At 43.3% G+C, this 23,935-nt stretch overlaps 1 protein-coding gene across 1 annotated transcript in view; it reads left to right on the forward strand.

Moving 5' to 3' along the window:
- Positions 1-23,935, forward strand: part of LOC122807566 (TM2 domain-containing protein 3-like) — a 588,231-nt gene that overhangs the window by 215,568 nt on the left and 348,728 nt on the right. Inside the window, exon 3 of the mRNA XM_044078479.1 lies at positions 6,822-6,979. Within this exon, the coding sequence (XP_043934414.1) occupies positions 6,822-6,979 (158 nt within the window). The remainder of the gene's footprint in view (positions 1-6,821; positions 6,980-23,935) is intronic.

The following is a 23,935-nucleotide window of genomic DNA, read 5'->3' on the forward strand; positions in this document are numbered from 1 at the left end:
GATGGGTATCTGAGCTACAGGCATTAATGGCAGTACAGCCCTTCCTGATCTTCCATCAAGATAGTGTCCATGAGAACAAATCCTACTTTTATGCCAAAGGTGGTCTCCAGGGTATCTTTAAATCAAGCTATCCACCTACCTACATTCTTCCCCAACCCACAAAACAAGGGAGAAAGACTTCTGCATACCTTGGATGTACATAGACAATTACGTTACTACCTGGACAGGACCAAGAGCAATAGAAAAACTGACCAGCTACTGGTAGCATATGCAACAGGAATGGAAGGAAAAGCAATTTCAAAACAGACAATCTCTAAGTGGATAGGAAATTGCATTAGATTTTGTTACTCCTACCATGGAAAGAAAACTCCAGAAAACATCAGGCCTCACTCTACAAGGGCTACAGCCACTACCACAGCTTTTTTATGAGGAGTGGCTACCAAAGACATTTTAGAGGCTGCTACTTGGAGCTCCGTGCATACATTTGCCAAGCATTATAATTTACCTTTATACTCCAGATCCCGAGCAGGTTTTGCCACTGCTGTTTTGCAAGGGATCTTAAGTACACCATAATCTATTTCTCCTCCTCCCCCAGTTTGGCTATGGTATTCTACCCATTTGTAAGGACTGCAGATGCATCCTTGAAGGACATAGTACAGTTTTGTACCTACCATAAATGTAGATGTCCGATAGGCATGCATCTGTAGTCAGGATTACCCACCCTCCTTCCCCTCTGTGGTACTCCTAGGGTATTTGCCCATCTTCTAGCTAGCTGGGGGAATCTATTATGGTGTATTTGTTTGTATATATGTACATACATGCTTATTTTTTGTTTGCTCTCTACTATTTGGAACCATTTGCATTTATCCAAATTTAGCCTTCCTAGAGGGCACCTGGCATCTGGGGCAAGAAACACTGAGGAAAATGGCGTCGGCTGATGCCTTTATACCCTAAGAACTGCAGCTATGATGTCGGGTGAAGTGCGACACCAGCCGAGGCCAGACCCAGACTTTGGAATCCGGCCGACCGAAGGGCTGCCTGACGACAGGACAACCCATTTGTAAGGACTGCAGATGCATGCCTATCGGACATCTACATCTATGGTAGGTACAAAACTGTACTTTCTTTTCTTAGTGCCAGAAAAGACCAAGACCATTTTTAGGATCTAAGCAACCTGAACTAATATGTGAAGAAGTCATTGTTATAGATAGCCACAGGTCAGTCCATCTAACATTTTAAACAAGGGTGATTGGATATGCTCAATCGATCTTCAGGATGTGTACTATAAAAATAGACAATCCAGAAGACAGTTGTGCTTTCAGCTGCTATCATTTGGACTCGCTACACCCCCCAGAGTGTTTACCAAATATATGGCAGTGGTAGCAGCTCATTTGAGACTGCAAGGATTCTGTGTGTTTCTGTACTTGGATGATTGGCTCCTCACCGCTCCAACCAAGCATCTCCTAGAACAGGTCAGAGACTATTCGCTCCAGATTTCATTCTTTAGGTATCACAGTCAACATGCCCAAATCTAAGCTTCTACCGGTTCAGAGCTTGGAGTTCATTGGTGCTCATCTGAATACTATAAGTCAGACAGCCTCTCTGCTTCCACACATCATGTGACCACACTTAAGTCCCAGGTTCAGCAAATCATTTCTCATTCTGCTAGTTCTGCATGCTCTGGGGTCCATGGCAGCATCTGTAGTATTAGTCCCCTTGGCACGTTACTATATACATGTTGTGCAATGGACTCTAGCTGTTCAGTGGTCTGTTGTTTGTCAGTCTCTTTCTTATCCAGTCAGACTCGCTCACGAATTCTGAGATCATCTTCAATGGTGAATCCATTTGAACAAGACTCTTATCAGTTGCTCCTTTGTTGTATCCCCCCCATAGCCATGGTAACCAAGACACCTCCCAACTGCGGTTGGGGGGTGCATATTTGGGGAAGGATGGTCCAAGGCATGTGGACCCCCCCCCCCCCCAAAGAAACCAATTTGCACATCCGTGTTCTAGAGATGAGAGCAGTACTTCTAACATTAAGATGTTCTCCCTCTAGAGACCATTGTGATTCAAACTGACATGTCTGTAGTATATGTCAGCCAACAAGGTGGAGCTCTATCTTGCCCCCCTATGTTGAGAAGCTATAAGAGTGTGACAATTGGTGATCTCCTCCAACCACTTTCTAGTGACAATGCACATCCTGAGGAAATCCGTCTCACTAGCAGAGAAACTCGGCAGGTCCATTTTGAAGCCTCGTGAGTGGTCTGTCTACCAATTAGTGGCTGAGAAAGTTTCTGTCGTTGGGGTCAACTGTGCTGTGATGTCTTTGCTTCTCCCCACAACAACAAATGCAGCAGGTATTTTACCTTGATCCCCACCCCCGGGGGAGTTGCCAAGAGATGCTCTAGTTCACGTTTTTCTCTCAGGTCTTCTTTTGTGCTTATTATCCAGTATCCTTAATTCAAAAATTCTTACAGAAAGCCAGCTGATTTATTGAAGAGCTTGGCTGTCCTCATTGCCCCCTTTTTTCCTCAACAGTTGTGGTTCCCCTTCCTTTCGTCTCATCTTTATGCTACTTGGATAGTGGACCCCAGTCCAAATCTCTTGTCACTTCACTCTGGGATAAAACATCCCAATATTACACCCCTCAAATTAACCACATTTTCTTCAATTCCATTGATAGCCAGGCTCAATTCTCTGGTTTGTAATATTCTTTTGTCATCACAGAAAGATTCCAGTAGAAGGATTTGCAAGAGCAAATGGAAAAAATTTTCAATTTTGGCCTTGAAAAATTACATTCATCCCTTTACTGCTCTTATTTCTTCTGTTTTGAGTTTTTAGCTTCTTTTTGAAGAAGGTGCTAGTTTTTCCACAATCAAAATATATTTGGCAACCATATCAAACTTTCACTCAGGAGGCTATGCTTCTTACCTGGCTGTTTCCAGATTATGTAAGGCCTTCTTGAAGGGGCTACCTTCCTGCTCAGATGTGCACTGAAACATCCGTCACCTCCTTCGGACTTGGCAGTAGTACTACAAGGCTTAATTCAACAACCTTTTGAACCTTCAGCAAAAACTGACTTAAAATTCCTGTCTTGGAAAATGGCCTTTTTAGTCAGTATTGTTTTTGCTAAAAGGATTTCCGAATCCCAGGCTCTTTCATCAAAAGCCCCATACATTGTTTTTCATAAAGAGTTACCTTATGAACCAATCCTTCCTACCAAAAGTGGCTTCAGAGTCCAATCTAAGTCCAACCATTCACCTGCCAGTCTTCTTTCCAAAATTTTCAAACACAGGAGAATACATGCTACAGCTTTTGGATGTGCATAGGCAATGTTTCTAAGTTTGTATAACTAAAGAATTCAGAAAAATAGACCAGCTGTTTTGTCTCCTTTTCACAGTCTGCTGTTTTTTTTCCAGTTTCTGAAGTGACATTGGCCAAATGGGTAACTAATTTCATTTCCAGAATTTATTCTCTGCAAGGTCTCCCTACTAAAACCACCTAAGGCCCTTTCAACTAGATCCATGGCCACCTTATCTATCTTCTGGTCTAGAACTTCCATTGATATTTGTGCAGCAGCCACATGGTCTAATGTTCATACTTCTTTTACTCATTACAAATTGGACTTAATTTCCAGAAGCAGAGCTGCCACTGGAATATCCTTCCATGAAGGCCAGCCATGATTTATGTATCTTGGGACTTCTGTCCCATACGTTGAAGAATGAAAAGGACAATATCAGATATTGAAGCTATGTACTCACCATAACTAGACATCTGTGTTGTCCATTTTTGTTCTTCCTCAACTCCCATCCCTCCTTCACTCTTCCTTTCATCTTCTGGAGTGACCCAATGGAATTTTTTGGGCACCTGTAGTTCCGGGTTTGAGCCCTGCTATACTTTTCTGTTCTCCTCTTCTATACATTGGGTTTGCTGCCACAAAATATTTCAATCTGAGGTATTGGTTGTAGACTAGGGCATTATGGGAAGAGGGGGGAGCTTGAGAGTTGGATCCAAAGTCTGTACAATCCGGTCAAGTTGGATCCGAAAATCAGAACCTGTAACCCATAAGTTGAGGAAGAATGAAAATGGACAACACAGATGGCTAGTTAAGGTGAGCAAATAACTTTAATAAACATTTTATTTTAATAAACCACCATTCCTTAAAACTATTTAACCCGAGTTTAAAGACTAGCTTCATCACTGAAGTTTGGTGCACAACAGTGGCAGTGCCACTCCACAAGGGTGGCCCCACCACTGTCCCCAGGAACTACAAGCACATCAGTCTGACTAGTCTCATTTGCAAAGTCATGGAGCATGTTTTAACTGACCTGGTTAGGTGTGGCATTTAAACATTTTGCCAGGTTAAACCCTAAACAGTTTGGCTTTTAAGGATAGATTTTTTTGTGTAATGAATCTGGTTCATTTTTTGAAAGTGAAACACAAGCTATTGTCAGTGGCCATGCTGTATACATAACATGCCTTGACCTGGCCTTTGACATTATACCCCATGCTAAAATAGTAAGCTAAATGCACTATAACAAAGCCAGCAGACTGGCCTAAGGAACAGAACTCGTACAGTGCAGGTAGCCAGTGCCTCATCTGGGAGTAATAAGGTAACCAGTGGTGTTTTGCAGGACTCTGTGCTGTGACTCCTTTTGTTTAGTGTTTACTTTAATTTTCTGACCTCCAGACAACAAACCAAGACCTCTAGCTAACCAAATTTGCTGACAACTGTAAACCGGGTGAGTTGGCTTCTGATACCAAAGCCCTACAACAAGAATTAGCACTTAAGCCCTCTGTAAGCATACCAGGTACTACTTTGAATGCTAAAAAGTGTAACTTACTCACATTTGGTAAACCATCCCTCCCCACAGAACACATCATAGACAGTGCCCCACTCCAAAATGAGAATGTTGTTCAAAACCTTAGTACTTGAAGTGATATGCACTCACATTTGATAATCACTTAAGAGGAATAACGGTCCTTCTTGTTAGCGCAGTTGATAACCAAGGGAATAGCTTCCAGATCCAAATACATCATTGCCCTGTTATATGCAGGATTGATAGGGTCAGTTATTGAATCCAGTGTCCCTTTGGGATGTACCTCACTAGACATGTCAAACTAGAAAAAAAATCAGAGGTTCTCAAGATAGTCATTGGCTTAAAAACCCAATGCTGCCATCAAAGATTTGGAAGCACTGTCTCTATTCAGTGTCTTATAGACTCCTAAGAGGATATATCTGTGCTTGCCATTGCTTGCCATTGGGGACCCAGTAGTCCAGGACCTTTTATATCTTCAGTATTACTTGAACAAGGTATCCACATCTTCACCAGCAGATAAATAAAACAAGATGGGAGAGACTAGTTCAATACATAGTTCCTTTCCCACTTTTTAGGATAGACTCCCATTGCAAATTAAACAGTGATAGCTTACCTTCTTTCAAATGGAAACTGGATATTTGGATAGGTGTTAATAAATTCACCCCTGGCTTTACTGGCGTGGATCTCCTCGAGAGAGGATGTTCAGACTGAGGGTGAATATTGGCAAGGCGTAAATAACAGCAAGACTCTGTTGCCTTCTGTTTACTGCGGTCTTACAGCAAGAATTTGTGTACATGAAAGCTTTATGAAGTATAAATTTTATCATATTAGCTTACTCAGTTGTTCAGATGTAGAATTGGTAAGGTATATTTCGTGCATTCTGTGCAGATGTTAATACTACCATTATCAGGGTGTTATGACCACTGCATTGTTGCTGTCCTTGTTGTAGTGAGATACAGGTCTTGATTCAACTTAGTATCAGAGTATGTTCATTTTCTTGTTAATTTTTAAAAAAAAATTTTCCTCACAGTTATAACAAGCGTGATGCTTTCTTTCACATATATTTCTTCATTATTTGCATAAGCTTTGTTACTTTTTGCTACGCTGGTTGAAATACAAATAGTTTGGGGGATTAAGATAGTCTTAAGCCCATTACATCATTGAAGGTGAATAAAAATGACCATGTACCAGTGTTTTATATTTAAAGATGCTATGTTTTACCAAAGTAATGCTGATCATTCACTTTTCAGTGACGTGTCAGGGCTAATGGCACTTTAAACTGTGGTAAAGGGGTTATAAGTTAGGTTTTTAAGCATTAAAGTCAATATAATTCAATATCTGTAGCAGTAAAAAATATATCATCCTTCCCTGCCAATGTCCAAAGGTCCCACTTGCTGCTTCATTTATTCACCAGTTAGCTCCTGTCACTAGCCTTTACACAGCTCTGCTTTCAGTGAGGGAGTAGTTGTCCCTTCTTTCTGCTTTTCCTTGTGGGTTGGTGAAACAGCTGGCAAACAGCTGTCAAGGGTGTTAGTGAGGAGTGAGGTGGTAAACAGCTATCAGGACAGTCTCAGTGTAGGCAATCTATATTTTCAGTGCTTACCTTGTTCTAACTGTACATGAATGTGTAAGCTTAAAGTCTGCATGCCACTACATGCAACAAAGGGAGTCCCTGTGCACTGTCCTACTCACAGTTTTCAGTTGAGAAAAGTTTTTGGCCACCATCATATGTTAAACCTGCAGTGTTCAGAGGAGAGCAAGTCATTGGTCATTGTGATCTTCTCCTAACCCTTGGCCTCCTGTTTTAACACATTTATTAAAGCAGGCTCTCTAATAGTGCGGTCAAAAAGGCAATGTCTTGGAATCTCAAGAGTATTTTATGAAGAATAGGACATATTCAATTATACTAGATTGTGCCTTGTAGCAAGTATGCATGTAGCTGTAAATGCACAGCCTAGAACAGAAGTTGCAGAACTTAAATGCTTTTATTTTGTTTTACAGTACAGGTTACAGAAATCCCTGGTGCAGAGATGTGCCCCTGCAATGCACAATGTACCGTACTGCCACCTGCTTGTATGAAGTGCAAAACAAACTATTCCTGTGTATATGGCAAGCAAGTAGCTTTCGACTGTGAGGTTAATCCAGGAGTTCAATGCACAGTAAGTATAACGTGAATAAGAAGCTGAAGTCAAATTTTCCCACATAGAATTTAAAAAAGATTTAACCACAAGGAGAGACTTCTAATTGAGATATTGAGTGTGTTTAAAAGTATCTATATTATAACCTAGAATGATTAAAAGAGCGAACGCTCTTTAATCAACCCCTTAAAATCGAAAGCATTAAATCCCGAACACACAGAACAGTGATTTTTTTTCCTAGAGAAAAAAATCACTGGGCCATTTTTGGGACTTTGCCATTTCCTCCAGTGTGGTACAATCTTGGAGTTGGTATATTTAAGTGTGTGGGGGCACACACACACTTTATTTTGTGTTTGGATTTTTTTTTTATTATTTGCAGAGTAGCGATTCATTCGCTGTTCCATGTGTTCATGTGTGGATTTAGTGTTTTCGATTTTCAGAGGTCGATTAATCGTTCGAGGTTATAATATAGGTTCATAGGTTCATAGGTTCATACTAGGCTATCTGCCCGAGGGCATTTACAAGCCCAGCCCATCGTTTTGTGGCTTACGCCACCCCTTTAGTATGGGGAACTATACCCATTATTTTGCTGTGCCTCTGTCGAGCAGTGACACTGAGGTAATCCCTGGGGTATATCTGCGATCTCCCATCCATTGGTCAAGATTTCTCTTGAACAAGGCCAGCGAGGTGCTCTGCCTCACATGTACCGGGATTTTGTTCCACAGCATAGGGAGTCTTTGGGTGATGAATCTATCCCTCCAGCACGTCCTATTAATAGCCGTGTCAAGGTTTAAGTCTCCGCCCTTGTGGCTCTGATGGATCTAGATTTTTGAGGTGAAGCATATTCATCAAATCTGGGTTTGACATGGCCTTGTATGTTAGGCAAAGGTCACCTCTGAGCAAGCGGTGGCGACTGAATAGAGCTGGAGTTCTTTCAGTCGGGCAGCATAGGACAGATTTTGAGACCCTTTATCCTTTTGGTGAGGAACTTTTGTGGCCTCTCCAGCTGCTGCAAGTGTCGGGTCAGATACATTCGAATGGGGCATTGTACTCAATCATTGGTCTGATGAGTGATGAGTAAAGGGAGACTATGACCTCCCTTGATCTAGATGAGAATCCCTTCATGATAAGGTGGGCAATGTAGAAGGTCTTCCTAACTACTTTAGCTACATGGGTGTCGAATGACAGACTACTATCAACCTGGGTCCCCAGGTCCCTGATAACTTCTTCTGTGCTCAGTGGATTGCCACCTATTTGGTAGCTAGGGGTAACCTTGTTTTTCCCGAAGGGTATGACTATGCATTTTTGGCATTTAACTTTAGGCGTGGCTCTGGCACCAGTTATCCGTTTCTGTGAGACCCTTCTGAAGGATATCTGTGTCAGATGTGTTTTCTACTATGGCCCAGTTTGCAGTCATCTGCAAACTTTGTCAGCCATAACCCTCCTGTGTTTGCTTGTACTTGGAAAAGTAGATGCCAAACAAGAGTGGGCCCAGGACTGAGCCCTGTGGGACACCACTTGTGACAGGCTTTGAGTCTGACATGGCGCCAGCAGCTCTGACCCTGTGGGTTCTGTCACTCAGCCAGTTTGCAACCCATCTTGTGATGTATGGGTTGACATTTAAGCTGATGAGTTTTTCAATGATACCCGAATGGGGTATTGTATCGAAGGCCTTAGCCAGATCGAGGTAGGCTGTATGGACTGCCTTTCCTCATCAATGGCTTTGGTGACTGTTTGAAAAAGTCAACCAAGTTTAAAAGGCATGATCTGCCTTTGACAAAGCCAAACTGGGTTGGATCCAAAGTCTGCAAATTCCCTATGTCTTTATTTATGTGGTCCATTATGATCCTCTCCATGGCTTTGCAGATAAGGCTTGTCAAGCTAATGGGCGGTAATTTCCAGGGTCGGTGGAGGCACCGCCTTTGTGAAGTGGTACTACAGTTGCAGTGCGCCACTCCTGGAGTACGTATCCAGAGGTAAGACTTTGATTAAACAGCTGTCCTAGCTGTGGGGTTAATTCCTCATTGAGTTCATGGAGCACACAGCCGGGGACACCATCAGGTCCCATGGATGCTGTGTTTTTGCTTTGGAGAGCAGTTCTCACTTGGGCTGGAGATGTTTGGGGGCTGCAATCGTTTGGTATAGATATCTCTCCTTTTGGGGAGGAGAAGTTTGCACTGAACCTGTCAGCCAGTATGTTGGCAATGTCTGTAGGATCAGTAATCTTCACATCATTTTGAACTAGCTCTGAGCATATCTGGGAGTTTCCTCCCAGGTTTCTAACATAGCTAAAGAAGGCCTTAGGATTGTCTTTTGAGTCTTATAGACCCTGTTTAAAATAGTTTGAAATCTCTCAACTTACACATGCATCTTATTGATTTGGTTTTAACTGCTGGGTATTCTTACTGTTTCATGTAAGAACACTACTGCTCACGCTACTGTGCGTGCACCTGCTGCTTACATTCATTAACATCCCAATATTTTTAGCTTAGTTTTGTAGGGTTTAACTTGCTCTTCTAATTTTACTTCATGTGGAGCATTTGGAGATGGTTTCTATAATTGCGGGCCCTTTATTTCACTGACAAAGTAGCACAGGCAAATAAGGGGCTTCAGTGTCATGTGCACTGTTTTGTTTTGTAAATACTGCAGAGTCATGTGCATCTGTAGTAATGCTAGCAGAAGAATGTGTATGGGTTTATGACTGGATGTCTTTAAGTGCCGTCAATTGAAAGAAAATGTAATTAGAAAAGCAAGGTTATCTCCATTCATAACACTTTAGAGTCAAAGACCAGGCAGATGCTATTCACATGTATTGTATTCTGCCATTGGTTTAACATTCACTTCTTGGAAAAGATGTTGACTTCAGCACCAGATTCACTGCAAAGGAAGAATTTGTTCTTGGAACTGCATTTACTGTTTTATAGTATTTGCCCTTAATGGTAATACAAAGCGTGTACTTATCTTGTCAATATCAGTAATGTTTAGAAATGAGTTCTGAATGCCAGCTTTTGTCATACTGGTATAGAAAACATTGCCCAGCATGCTTTACTCAGTTATAGTTAGTTGTTCCCTATGAGATTAATGCTATCACAGTTGCTCAGTGCACATGTGCTGTTACTTGCTCCTTATAGGCATGATTTGTTCATGCTCAAGCTGTATTGCATCATAAGGTCTCCTAACTTACAGCAAGAGGAAGAGTGTGACTGTGCTGTTTTCCTACAATACAGTGACCTCTGATCTGACCTTAAATGTAAGAGGGGAGATGGGCACAAAGCCTTATGTAAGGGATGCAAACACTTTTTTTATGGTTTATATTGTGTGATACATTTGCTGAATTACTATACTGCCATGAGTAATGTGTATTACAAAGATTTGTAAACTTTTTCCAGGACAGTTTTATATTTCAGGACCAACACCCTCCACACAACAGGCCTTCCTAATTACACAGATGACTCCACACTCGTTTGCACATGTGACAACATGGCACATCTCCAAAAAAATTGTTCAGGAAGTTTTAACAGCAACTGGCATCTGGTTTTGTCAGTCTTCATTTTATCCTTGACAGATGGGTCCAGTTCCGATATTGGAACCGACTCTGCCGTTAACAGCTCGTGCTAGCCAAAAACTCTCCAGCTTCACCTCTACCATCAATTCATCTCACAATTGCCTCCTATCTCGTTTGCCACTTTTCTGAAATGGTCACGTTTTGCAAGGGTCCTTCCAAGACTCACGTGGAGGCAGTTCCCCCAGGGGCAGGGGGGGGGGACCAAAATGGAAGATGCTGCCCTCATAGTAGAGGTGGTCCGCAGAACCAGTGTTTCAAGATTTCTTTTCCAGGTAAGCCCTTTCACTGCTCCAGAATGGAGGCCTGATTGTCTTTCTCTGGAGGCAGTCAGGGGATGCTTGTCCTTGCATCTAAACACTTGGCTAGACATAACAGATTTCTGGGTGGAGTGGATCCTATCCAGAGGCTATATCATTCCCTTTTCCCATCCTCCCCCTGTACCCAAAAAACTCCCTGATGTTTCACCCAGTCAGAGGGAATCAGCAGTGCAAGAAATTCAAAAACTGCGAAACGAGAGTCATCCAAGCACTCCAGCCAGACCAGAAAGGATCCAGAACCTACTCAAGATTTTCTAGTGCCAAAAAAGACAGGGGAGTGGAGACAGGTTTTTGGATGTCAGTATGCTGAACAAATCATTTCGTCAAACAAAGTTCCGGATGGTCACTGTACAGTCAATTTTTCCTTTTCTGAAGAAAGATGACTGGATGTGCTAGATAAATCTTCAGGATGCATGTTACCACATAAAGTGGACAAATGCTCCAGGATGTTCCTCCACGACGTTCCTCCACTTCTGGCTGAGAGCCAGTCATTACCAACTCAGTGCTGCCCTTTGGTCTCAACACAACCCCCGGGGTGTTCACCAAATACATGGCAGTAGTAGCAGCTCAATTGAGACTGCAAGGATTGAGTGTTTCCGTACTTGGACAACTGGCTCATAACCACTTAGACCAGGCATCAGTTGATAGTAGCCAGGGATTGCACACTCAATATCTGTGCCCACATGGGAATTGCAGTAAATAATGAGAAATCCCAATTGACTCCAACGCAAAATTTAGAATTTATTGGGGTTATGCTAAATGCAGTAACAACTATAGCATCCCTTCCTCGAGAGAGACTTCGAAGAATTATAACACAAGCTTGAAAGTTAATCCACAGAAAGAGGTTTCCTGCTCTACTAGTCTTGCAAAATTCTAGGGTCAATGGCAGCCTCAGTAACTGTAGCCCCTCTAGACAGGTTTCATATGAGAATTCGGCAGTGTCTACTACCTTCTTAGTGGTCTATCCTTCGCCAGCCCTTGTCAGACCAAACTCTGACCACCAATTACTGCAAGAGGGATCTGCTTTGGCAGATATATTCCGAACAAATTCTCCTCGGTCACTCCTTTGCTCTTCCAGACCCCTTGGCCATAGTGACCACGGATGCCTTCCAGATGGGGTAGGGGGCTTTTCTGGCCAAGACTGTCCAAGACACTTGGTTCCCCTTAGAGGCCAGGCCAGCTTGTATATCAGTGTCCTGGAGATGAGAACAGTGCTTCCAATGTTGCATGCCTTTCAAACAGCTCTCCCTCTGGGTACAATTGCAATTCAGACAGATAATGTCAGTAGTTTGGTACATCAAGAAGCATGGAGGAACCAAGTCTTACCCCCTGTTTCGAGAAGCACTCAAGAGTGTGGCAGTGGATGATCTCTTCCAACTGCTTTCAATAGCAGTGCATATTCCGGGGAGTTCCAGTGTAATTGCAGACAAACTGAGCAGATGTATCCACCAGCCTCATTAGTGGTCTCTCAGACCAGAAGTGGCGGAAAGGATCTTCTATCAGTGGGGGTCGATCTTGCTGCAATCTGTGTGCCCCCCCACCCACCCAAAACAACAAATGCAGCAATTACTTTGCCCTGATTTTGCCCTCCAGGAAACCCGCCCAGACACTCTGTCCACAATTGGCCTCCCGGTCTCCTGTATGCTTTTCTCCCAATACCTCTAATTCCAAAATTCTTACAGAAAGCATTCAGGTTGAAAAGCACAGTAATCCTCAGTGCACCCTTTTGGCCTCGGCAGATTTGGTTCCCCTACCTTTGGCCTTATCTGATTCAACAACCCTGGATTCTAGACACGATTCCAGGCCTTCTGTCCCATCCAGATGGGCTTGTTCACCCATATATTTTGAACCTCAAGCTGACAGTGGTTCCAATTCCATTAGTTGCCAGGCATCTAAATATTTCCTCCCCAGTACGTCACATTCTCTTATGGGCTCATAAACCTTCCATTTATAAACTGCACTCTAGCTGATGGAAGAGATTTACGATTTGGGCACAAGAAAAACTTGTCAATCCCTTTTAAGCTTTTATAGAGCATATTTTAGACTTTTTAGCCTGTCTTTTTCATGCCAGAGCTCCCCTTCTACTATCAGATTACAACTAGCTGCAATTTCCAATTTTCACAATGATTTGGAGGAACATTCTTTAGCCTCTCCTAGACTTTGTAAATCATTCTTAAGAGGCACACACTTGTTGAAACCTCCTGTCAGAGATCTGATGCCTCCTTGGAATCTAAACTTAGTTTTACAGGCCATAGTACATTCTCCTTTTGAATCCTCTGCAGAATGTGATCTGACGTTTTTGTCTTGAAAGATGCTGTTTTTGGTAGCTATAACCTCTGCCAGAAAGATGTCAGAAATTCGGACCTTATGTAAACCTTATCTGATTTTCCACAAAGGTGGAGTTTCATTACGAACAAACCTCTCTTTTTTTTCTACCCAAGGTAGTCTCAGTCTGACATGAATCACGCTATTAATTTACTGGTTTTCTTTTTCAACTTTTCCAACAAAGGTGAATATTCCTTACATTTACAAAATGTTCACAGACCATTGCATTTCTTTCTTCACAGAACAAAAGACATTTGAAAATCTGACCAACTATTTGTTTCATTTTTCAGTGCAAAGTTGGGTAAACCAATCAAGGTGACTCTGGCTAGATGACTTGAAAGATTGCATTTTATTTATGATAAGAACAAAATAACCTTGTCTAGGCCCATGAAAGCCCATTCTACAAGATCTGTATCCACCTTGGCTAGTTTTCCAGTCTAGAGCGTTGATGGATGATATATGTGCAGCAGCTACTTGGGCTTCTCCCCATACCTTACTCATTACAGATTGGACGTGGTCTCTAGGGGAAGAGCATCCTTTGGTCCGATGGTGCTCTGGAATATCCTTCCATGTGTCCACCCAAGATCTTGGGTAGCTGGGAACTCTGTCCCATCTGTCAAGGATAAAATGAAGATTGACAACATCCGATAAAGAAGTTATGTACTTGCCATAGCATTCCATTTGTGTTGTCCATCTTCATTTACCCTCGAGTCCCCTCCCTCCATCTCCTGGCCTTTAAAGATTTTTTTTTCTGGTGGAGTGGATTGTATATCCTTGAATTATTGTGATTTTTCAAGAGTAGTAGCTATGGCTTCCAGTTGGGCTTCCTTGTCTTCTATCCATATCATCTCTGCAAACTCATTCTGAGGTAATTGTGAGAGAGGAATTGTGGGTAGAGTTGAAGCTTGAGAGTTTTTGGCTAGCGCGAGCTCTAGTAATGGCCAAGTTGGTTCTGATATCGGAACTGGACCCATCTGTCAAGGATAAACGAAGATGGACAACACAGATGAAATGTGGCAAGTACATAACTTCTTTTTTGTAACTCACAACACCTGCTCAAACCTAAAAAAATATATATATTTTTTTCCCAAATCCCTCTCCATGAAAAAACAAAATGTAATGTCCTCTTCTTGATAATGAGAACATTGAAGTAATTTCTCATTGCAAATTATTAGGGATGATCGTGGATGATGATCATTTTAAATTCAACCTGCATATACAAAATTGCATAAGAAAATAAACTGTCAAACTAGGGGTGCTTTATAGTACTTAAAACTTTCTCACAGACACACCTATCTCTACACTTGACACTACACTAGTCTCCTCCCTGCACTTCTTTATGGTGCTCCCATTCTTACTAGCTTTCAGGCATCACAGAAATCAAAACTTGAACATTATTATAACAATGTTTCTAAGTTTGCAGCAAATACCCCTTTCAGAATCCACCACTGTGTTCAGAACTAAAAAGCTTAAATTGGTTAGAACTACCGCATCATCTAACAGACAGCTTCTTACACCTTTAAAATTATCCAGAAGCCATCTGCTTGTCCAGCACTAAATGACATTCTACACAACTATTTTCCCAGTTGGTCTTTACGATCCAGTGAACAAAAACTCCTGTCTGTCCATCAGATCTGCTGGGCATGGTCTGTACTCGTACCATGTTGCTAAGGCCTGTAACTCCTTACCTGTATCCATCAGGTCGATACCCTCCCTCTAGTCCTTTAAAACTATTCTGAAAGACTTTCAAGCCAAAGGCTGGCTTTGTTCTTTTTCAATCCTTATCTAATCAATGTAGCGGCAGTGGTCAGAAAAGTCTTTTACTGAGTTCATTTCATAAGTAAAGGGACTGCATCCAGAAAAAAGGAGATTACCTTTATGTACTCCTCCCTCATTAGTCCAATAATGGAGTACAATGCCCTGTTTGGTATGTACCTCTCTGTGCACCTGCTCCAGCTGGAAAGGCCAAAGAAATACCTCACAGAGAGAATCCCTGGCCTCCAACACCTGTCCTACAAGGACAGGCTCAAATCACTGTCACTCTGTTCGGTATCTTACATGTTGCTCGGAGGTGATCTGTGTCTTGCCTACAAGGCAATCTCTGACCCTGCCCTACTAGAGATGCTCCATATCCGAAAGTCTTAACTCCTCTCTCATTACCCACTCAAAAGGCCTAAGTCTGATAGCAACATTAACAAAACCTGCTGGAGAGACAGGTTTGCCTCCCAGAGGCTGCCCCCTTCTCTGGAATAGACTTCCCTTACATGTCACAGAATACGTCACTGACCCTCTTCAAGCGCAACCTTGATAAGTGGATGGGAAACCACAGATTTGTCCCAGGGGGTTCCACCTGTGTCCCTCATTGACAGGGGCGATGGGTGCTGACTGAGGTTTATTTTTTGGGGATGAACTCTTGGCTAGTCTTGTAAGGGCCCCAGGGCCATTAGTGTAGTAACCTACTATGATCCTATAATATCAGGCTAGATATATCCCTAAATGTGAACAAACACCTCTTCATACCTGACATTTCCTTACTCTCCCTTTTTCACTCACTTCCTTACTTGTATCCATTTGTCTCTTGGCTTTATTTCTAAATGTAACATAAGCCTGCTTTTCTCTCCTTTCATATGGCAATTCTTGTTGTCCTATCTTACCTTTAATTTGAATATAGACTCGCTAAAATTTCTCTATTAATTTATTATATGACTTGTATCTGTTTTTAACCAGTGTTCATATTATGTCTAATTTGGTGCAGTTATTTAAACTGTAGCTCTAATGTCCTTTTCATTCTTCCTCAACAAATGGGTTATGGAGCTGATCCTCAGATCCAACTCGGCCGCATACTTTAGACTTTGGATATAACTTCCCTCTACCCATAATGCCTTAATACCTCCGATTTTGTTTGTTGCCATCGTGTACAAATGTAGGGTTCTTAAGTGTTTTACTTATGAAACTACAATTTATTTTCTTTGCCTATAATGTTTCCTTTTTCTTGTTTCTCTACCTCCCTCTTGGCTTTTGGTACAGCATCAGGCTTACTGTTTTTAAATAGTATTTCCCTTTTGCACTGGGTAATTGTTAGATTGCCATTGTTGGCAGTTCTTCTCCTGCTTTAAGCATTTTTCTAACTTTTATTAAAAAAAATCTTTCCTATCGTACTCCCTTTAGCTGTTTTTTTTTTCTTGACAATATTGTAGGATCGTTGATTCATAGCTTCCTGTCATAGCTGACAAGATTCAAAAAATGCTCTTCTTGTAGCCTTAAAATCCCCAACTCAGACGCCCACAAGGTTGCGTTTACTGTCTAAGAGCTGCCCGTCTGGATACTAACTAATTGCTGTTGCTTTCAATTCCAAGGAATTAGCTGACAGACACAGCAAACTTTTATTTTAAAAGGACTTCTCCCTCCTGCTTCATCGTCTTCTTCGGGGGTTCAAACCCCCTAGCAAGACTTCTAAATCTGCTCCTTCAGAGCCTAGAAAGTGCTCTGCCAAAATACCCCAGGACTTTATTAGGGCTGCCTACAAAAATCTTGAAATCTTCGGATCTGATGTTCTTTGGACCCGAAGGTTCATTCTTTGAATTCAAAATTGCCAGATCATAAAGCTTTGGATCCAGTCATAATATCAGCCAGTCCTATGGCTTCGGTCTCGAATCCTAGGACTTATGAAGTGCCAGGTTTCAGATCCTATAGCCAAAGAGCTTGTTCCCAATAATTCATCCTGGATCTAATCTCTCCTACTGTGCAATCTCCCTTAATGCAAACTCCCAAAAAGCATTCCAGGCCTCAGTCCACCACATACTCCAAGTCATCCAGAAGTCTATCTGAAGTGGATGTGGATAGGATGATGCAAAAATTTCTGAGCTTGGATCCAGATGAGGGTCATGCCAGCATCATCCCCTTTTGGATCTGAGAGTCTTCTCACCACTACTCGTACAATACTGTCTCATTCTCTGATTCACCCTTTGGAGCCCCATGATCTGACAGCCCTGAGAGATATCCAGAGTCGGATCCAAAGAAAATCGCTTCTTTGACTTCGACAGCATCCCTGACCAGTTCTGCGCCTATACCTTCAGATTGGAGTGGGTCTCAGTGCTAAAGTGTCTGTGGGGCCAGGATCTACTCCGATGTCATCTGATCCATCCTTGTCCCCGCAGTCTCCGCTTCAGACAGCTCTGGTCCGGTTCCCTCCTTCAGGCATGGATCCAGTAGGAGTTGCAATCTACTTGTACTGGAAGTTCTGGCTCCAGTGCAGTTGGCCACAGCTTCTCCAGGCCTGTCTGCCTTTGTGGCTGTGGAAGAAGCCTTTTTCTCTTCCTAGAGAAGCCAGTCCCTCATCTCTCGGATCCACTCCCTATTTCTTCCTCTGGTCCAAGCTCTGAGTCCATCAGGCCTGATGTTCATCGTGCATACAGCTGCAGTCATTACAGAAGGGTTATCCTACCGTCAGGCGGGTCCTCGGTCGGCCGAATTCCAAAGTCTAGGTCCGGCGTTGGTTGTCGTTGCTTCTTCCCTGACGTCAGTGCGGCAGGGGTATAAAAGAGTCAGCCGACTCCATCTTCCCCAGTCTTTTTTGCCGCGCGGTGCCCGAAGCAGAAGGAGTTCGCAAGTGCCGGTCGGCCAGCTCCTGAGATATACGAAAATATTTCAGCCGAAGTCTTCTTGAAAGCTAAGTACCCGTTGAAACTTTTCTTGCCTCAGACCGATGTCAGACAAAGTTAATAATTGCATTTCATGTGGGAAGCAAATACCGCATAAGGATTTCCACTCTTTCTGTATACCTTGCTTAGGCCCAGACCACGACGTCTCGGCCTGCCGTTTTTGTGCTAGATTCAACAAGCGCACTATTAAGCGCCGGGCGGAGTTCGCCCTTCACTATTTTGGTAAAAAATTTAATTATATTATGTCGTCGACTCCAGTTTTGAGTAAAAGACGCAAAGATAAGGACTGCCATACGAGGTCCGCATCGACTATTGACACCACGCTAAGGCCGACTACCGTTTCTCCGGTTCTCAGTGAGGTGCCTACGCAGCCCCCCGAGTACCGATGACACAACATTACCAGTGTCTTCAGTACCCGAGGTCGCAGGCTCCTCGGTCCCCATTCCTGCTACAGATACCGACACCACTCTTGGCGGGGAAATTCAGAGTTTAGACAGGCCTGTCATTTTCAAGGTGTCTTCAGGCCTTCCTCCTCTATTAAAGCTTTCACTAAATCTAATGCAGCCATGAAAACCAAAAAAACAGGGACCTCAGACCCCCTCTCAAGGCCCCATGCCTAAAAAACAGATGCTCAAAATGGCTGAGGATTTGATTACTCTTATCAGGGGTTCTCAACCCCCCTCTGACAAAAGGCCCAGATTAGAGGAAGACTACCCTTCCTTAGATCAAGCCTCCATTACCTCTGAACATTCTGAGGACCAGGATTATGCCTATTCTCCTTTCAAAGACTCTGATACAGAGGAGTCTATTCCCTCGGTCCCCCCCCCCCCCCCGAGGACTACTCTTTTGGGGAAACCCTACATACATTGAGGGAACACTTTCACTGGGAAGGCCAAGATTACAGATTCCAAGAAAAGGCTCAGGGATTTTCTTTTGCTCCCCCAGCATAGGCCCCTGGCTATCCCTCCTGTTTCAGATATATTGGATGATGTGTACACAGAAGCCAGCCTAAATCCAGATTCTTTGCCTCCGGCTCCGTTAAACCAGACCGGTATTACCGGGTTCCTGATTCACACCAGTTCCTATACAAAAGCCATACTGCTGACCCAGAAACTATTTCACAGGGTCCCAAGGGAATTAAGACCTCTACTGCTAAAAACCCATTACCTTCAGAGAGAGATTCCAGAGCTTTAGAAAGGTGGGGGAAAAAGGTGTACACCTCGGCCACCTTAACCATGAGGGCATTAAACTGTCAGTTCCATATGTTAAAGTATCAACAGTTTTAAAGCAAAATGACACAACCAGAACAACCAAAGTTTAAAGAGTTGCATGATTTGTTGCATGGTGCAGAGCAAGTGGGCAAACATACCTTGCAGTGTGGTTTTGATGCTTTAGAGGCCTCATGTAGAGCTGCTGTTACGGGGTCTGTTATACGTAGACATGCTTGGCTCAAAGAGCAAGCCTTACCAGATCATGTCAAAGCTAAATTATTAGATGCACCTCTTCAAAAAGATGTATTGTTTGGTGTTAAAGCTGAGGAGGTACTAAAGAAAATGGAGGAAAAAGCGAAATCAATGCAAACAGTGAAAGATTTCCTGCAGGTACAACCTCCACGTTTCAGCAGAAACTGGCCTTCAAAAAATTGGTCCTTTCCAGCCACAGACAGACCTCAAAGGTGCAGATACAGATGCCCAAGGGGTAGAGGGCAACCTCAAGGATCTTTGAGCCAGGCAGTGGCAAGCACCAACCTCAAGAGGTGGAGAAGATAGATCACAGTCATTTAGAAAACAGACACAATGACTTCCCCCTTTACCTGCCAAGCAAAGCTTTAATGGCAGCACCTTTGGGCGGAAAACTGGCATTATTCTCAAAAAATTGGCATGTTGTTACAAAAGACAAATGGATTCTGGACATTATAGACAGAGGCTACAGGTTCCACTTTCACACTCTTCCAAAAATGAGGCATGCCAAACCTGCCACAAAATCAAAGGGCAGAGGCACAAAAACAAATTTCAGCTCTCATGGACATGAAAGCGATTCAAGAGGTACCTGCAAAAGAACAAGGTCAATGGTTTTATTCCAGACTATTCCCGGTACCAAGGAAAGACAAAGACTGGAGACCTATTTTAGACCTATCCATCCTAAATACATATTTACAGGTACCAAAATTCAAGATGCTCGCATTACAACAGCTTCCCATGCTGGGCAAGGAGTTTTGGCTGGTAACATTGGACCTCAAGGAGGCATACCTGCATGTCCCTATCAGACAAGATTGCAGAAGATACCTCAGATTTCTTGCAGGTTCAACCCATTAGCAATTCTCTGCATTGCCCTTTGGCTTATCTACTGCGCCCAGAGTGTTTATAAAATGCCTGGCATCAGTAATCGCCTTCTGCAGACTACAAGGAATACAAATCTACCCATATCTGGACGACTGCCTGATCCAAGCGGACAGCAAGGACATACTTCTAAAACACCTGGCGTTTGTAATAAAACTGTTGAACTTTCTGGGATACACAGAGACAAAAAGAAATCAAAACTAATACCCTCTCAACAAATAATTTTCCTGGGTGCCAGCTTGAATAAAACCACCCAGATGGCCTACCTCACGCCAGACAAACAAGGGCAACTGTCTCAATACTTCAGCAAAATGGCAACCTTCACCAGGCTGACTGCAAGGAAAGTCCTGCAGGCTCTGGGATTCATGGCATCTTGCATCCTTCTAATCCCATGTGCAAAGCTGCATATGAGGAAATTTCAATGGTACCTAAAAAACTTATGGTCTCAACACAGCCATAGCTTGGAAACAATTATACCACTCATTCCATGCCTTCAAAAGGAATTTCTGTGGTGGGCTCAAGCATGCCAAAGAAACATAGGTCTCCTTTTCTGTGTACCTCAAGCAACTCAAATCATCACATCAGACGCCTCAAACTACGCCTGGGGGGCACACATGACAGATCAGTGCATTCAGGGAAAATGGTCCCAAAAAGAGAAGCACCTACACATCAACCAAAAGGAAATGCTAGCCGTGCAAAATGCTATTATGGCCTTCAAAGACCTACTGCATCCAGGCCAGCTATTGATAAGGAGAGACAACACCACAGTGATGTGGTACATAAACAAACAGGGGGGAACTCATTCATACCCCCTGTGCAGACAAGCCATGACCCTATGGAACACAGCACTGGAATTGCAAATTCAAACCTAAGGCACAATTCCTGCCAGGGAAGGAAAACACGCTGGCAGACAGCCTAAGCAGAAATATGACAGATCCACATGAATGGAAGTTGCATCCTCAAGTTTTCACAAAGATAACTCAGGCATGGGGACAGCCAGACATAGATCTCTTTGCTACCCACAGAAATTACCAGTTGAAAAAATTTTTTTCAAGGCCCTATCATCAACAGGCCTGGAAAGTGGACGCACTTTCAATTGGACAACGTTGACAGTCTATGCCTTTCCGCCTCTGCCTCTGCTGCCCAAAGTTCCATTAAAAGCCAGAGCAGAGAGGTCGAAAATGATTCTCGTTTCTCCAGACTGGCCAAGACAACACTGGTATCTGCTCCTGAAGAGCCTGACACATTCCCCACCATGGATTCTACCTCTAGTCCCACTTCTGTTGTCCCAGCACAACTACAAGACTCTTCACAGCCAGCTCAAAACCCTAAATCTAGCTGCATGGAGAATTCCTTGATTTCCCAACAGACCCTCCTCTCCAAGGAGGTGCAGGATGTCATCTTGGAGGCCAGAAGACCTTCTACTAGAAAAGCCTATTCTGCCAGATGGAAACGATTTTGTGCCTGGAATCAAGAAAAGGGCCAGAATCCTTGGTTAATAAATTTACCTCAAATTTTACAGTACCTAGCTGAGATGTTAAACGGTGGACTTTCCTTCTCCTCCATCAAAATCCACGCTTCAGCCATTTCTGCACAATACAACACAGATCCTCCTTTATTCTCTCATCCTCTCTTAAGACAGTTCCTCAGAGGGGCAAAGAATATAAAATCCCCAAGGAAACCACCAGTCCCTGCTTGGGACCTCAACTTCGTATTGGAAAAGCTGACCCTTCCTCCCTTCGAGCCAGCTGCTTCAACAGAACTGCAATACTTGTCATGGAAAACAGCCTTCCTTCTGGCTATCACCTCCGCACGCAGGGTTTCGGAGCTACAGGCCCTCATGGCTGTGCAACCTTTCATTATTTTCCATCAGGACAGAGTTTCCTTACGAACCAACCCTACCTTTATGCCAAAGGTAGTATCCAGTGTAGCTTTGAATCAGACTATCCACTTACCTACCTTTTATCCTAACCCACAAAACAAAGGAGAAAAACTACTACATTCCTTGGACATTCACAGACAACTTCGTTATTACTTGGACAGGACAAAGCCATTCAGGAAATCCGAGCAACTCTTTGTGTCCTATGCTACAGGTGCTCAAGGAAAGGCTATCTCCAAACAGACTATCTCAAAATGGATAGCCCACTGCATACGCTTTTGTTATTCATTTCATGGAAAAACTGTGCCTACAAGCATCAGATCCCACTCCACCAGGGCCACAGCTACCTCTGCAGCTTTCCTCAGGGGGGTTCCTACCAAGGACATTTTGGAAACAGCCACTTGGAGTTCAGTGCACACGTTCTCCAAACACTCACCTTCCACTGTACTCTAAATCTAGAGCAGGATTTGCCACAGCAGTCCTGCAGGGCATCTTTGCTCCTTCTAGTTCCACTTAGTGCCTGCCACCCCTACTTAGCTTTGGGATTCTTCCCATCTGTAATAACTGCAGCTGTATGCACGATGAACATAGTACAGTTTTGTACCTACCATAAATGTAGATGTTTGAGTGCTCATACAGCTGCAGTCCAGGTTACCCCCCCCCTCCGTCCCCTCTTAGGACAGGCCTTATGACAAACACCTTCTCATACAACCTATTTGGGGTATTCTTTTATGGTGTATTTGCTTGCAACTATTGCTTTTTGATTATTCTATATTGCATGATTACATAAATTTATGTTTTGCCTTCCTTCTGGGGGCACCTGACATCTGGGGCAAGAAAAACTGAAGAAGATGGTGTCGGCTGCCTCTTTTATACCCCTGCCGCACTGACGTCAGGGAAGAAGCGACGACAACCGACGCCGGACCTAGACTTTGGAATTCGGCCGACCGAGGACCCGCCTGACGGCAGGATAACCCTTCTGTAATGACTGCAGCTGTATGAGCACTACATTTATGGTAGGTACAAAACTGTACTTTCCACAGAAACAGCCAGTTCCAACTAGCTTCCAATCATTTCATGTACAAGAACTCCCTCTCTTCAGATACCTTCCCTGAATATCCCCCAGAGGAGATTCATCAGAAGAGAGTATGCAAGAGAAAACGTAGATTCCCCACTGGAATCTTCCATGGAGGATACTAATTTCGATGAAGAAGGGTCCCCAGATCACCACCAGATGACATTTCCTTTGGAGACGTATCCTCAGGCAGAAAGGTAGTTGTTCTTCCGATAATCCCTCTCCAGAGGAGTCAGTATTTTTGGAAGCTTTTGGTTCTGTCCCATCTATGTCTTCAGTTACCCCGGATGAACTCCATTGATTTTTAGTTTCCTGCCAGGCATGGAAGAAGCTGGATACTGTTGAGCCCATTCCTAGATGACCTGATTAAAGTCTTATTTTCTCCTAAGGTAGACGTCACTTGAGCAAAGGTGTCCCAGTAGATGCTATAGTGGTTTGAGCAGCAACTAAAAAACAGGTAGGGAAGCAGAGCTAGACTTTCCATCCACCCGAGTCTAGGGCACTGGATGGATTCAGAAAGCGATTCTTTGCATCAGCAACTTTTGCCTTGAGGCTTCTTGACTATGTGGCAAGTTTCACAAGACTACAGAAACATTTGATTAAGGAGCTGTCAAATTCGGAGTCCATGTCTGCAGAGGAGTTCAAAAGATCATCCTCTCAACTGAAAACTCTTATCAATTTCCAGTGCTTCATGAGGTTGATCTCATACGCAGCTGAAGGCATCTCACAGGCTGCTGTTTCAGGCATTGCCATAAGAAGACATGCTTGGATGTGACTGTGTGACTTTGCAGAGCCTTTGAACATGTCTTTCGTCAG

The sequence above is a fragment of the Protopterus annectens genome, chromosome 7.part1 (assembly GCF_019279795.1).
Source record: "Protopterus annectens isolate FY-2018-M chromosome 7.part1, PAN1.0, whole genome shotgun sequence".
Taxonomy (NCBI): Eukaryota; Metazoa; Chordata; order Ceratodontiformes; family Protopteridae; genus Protopterus; species Protopterus annectens.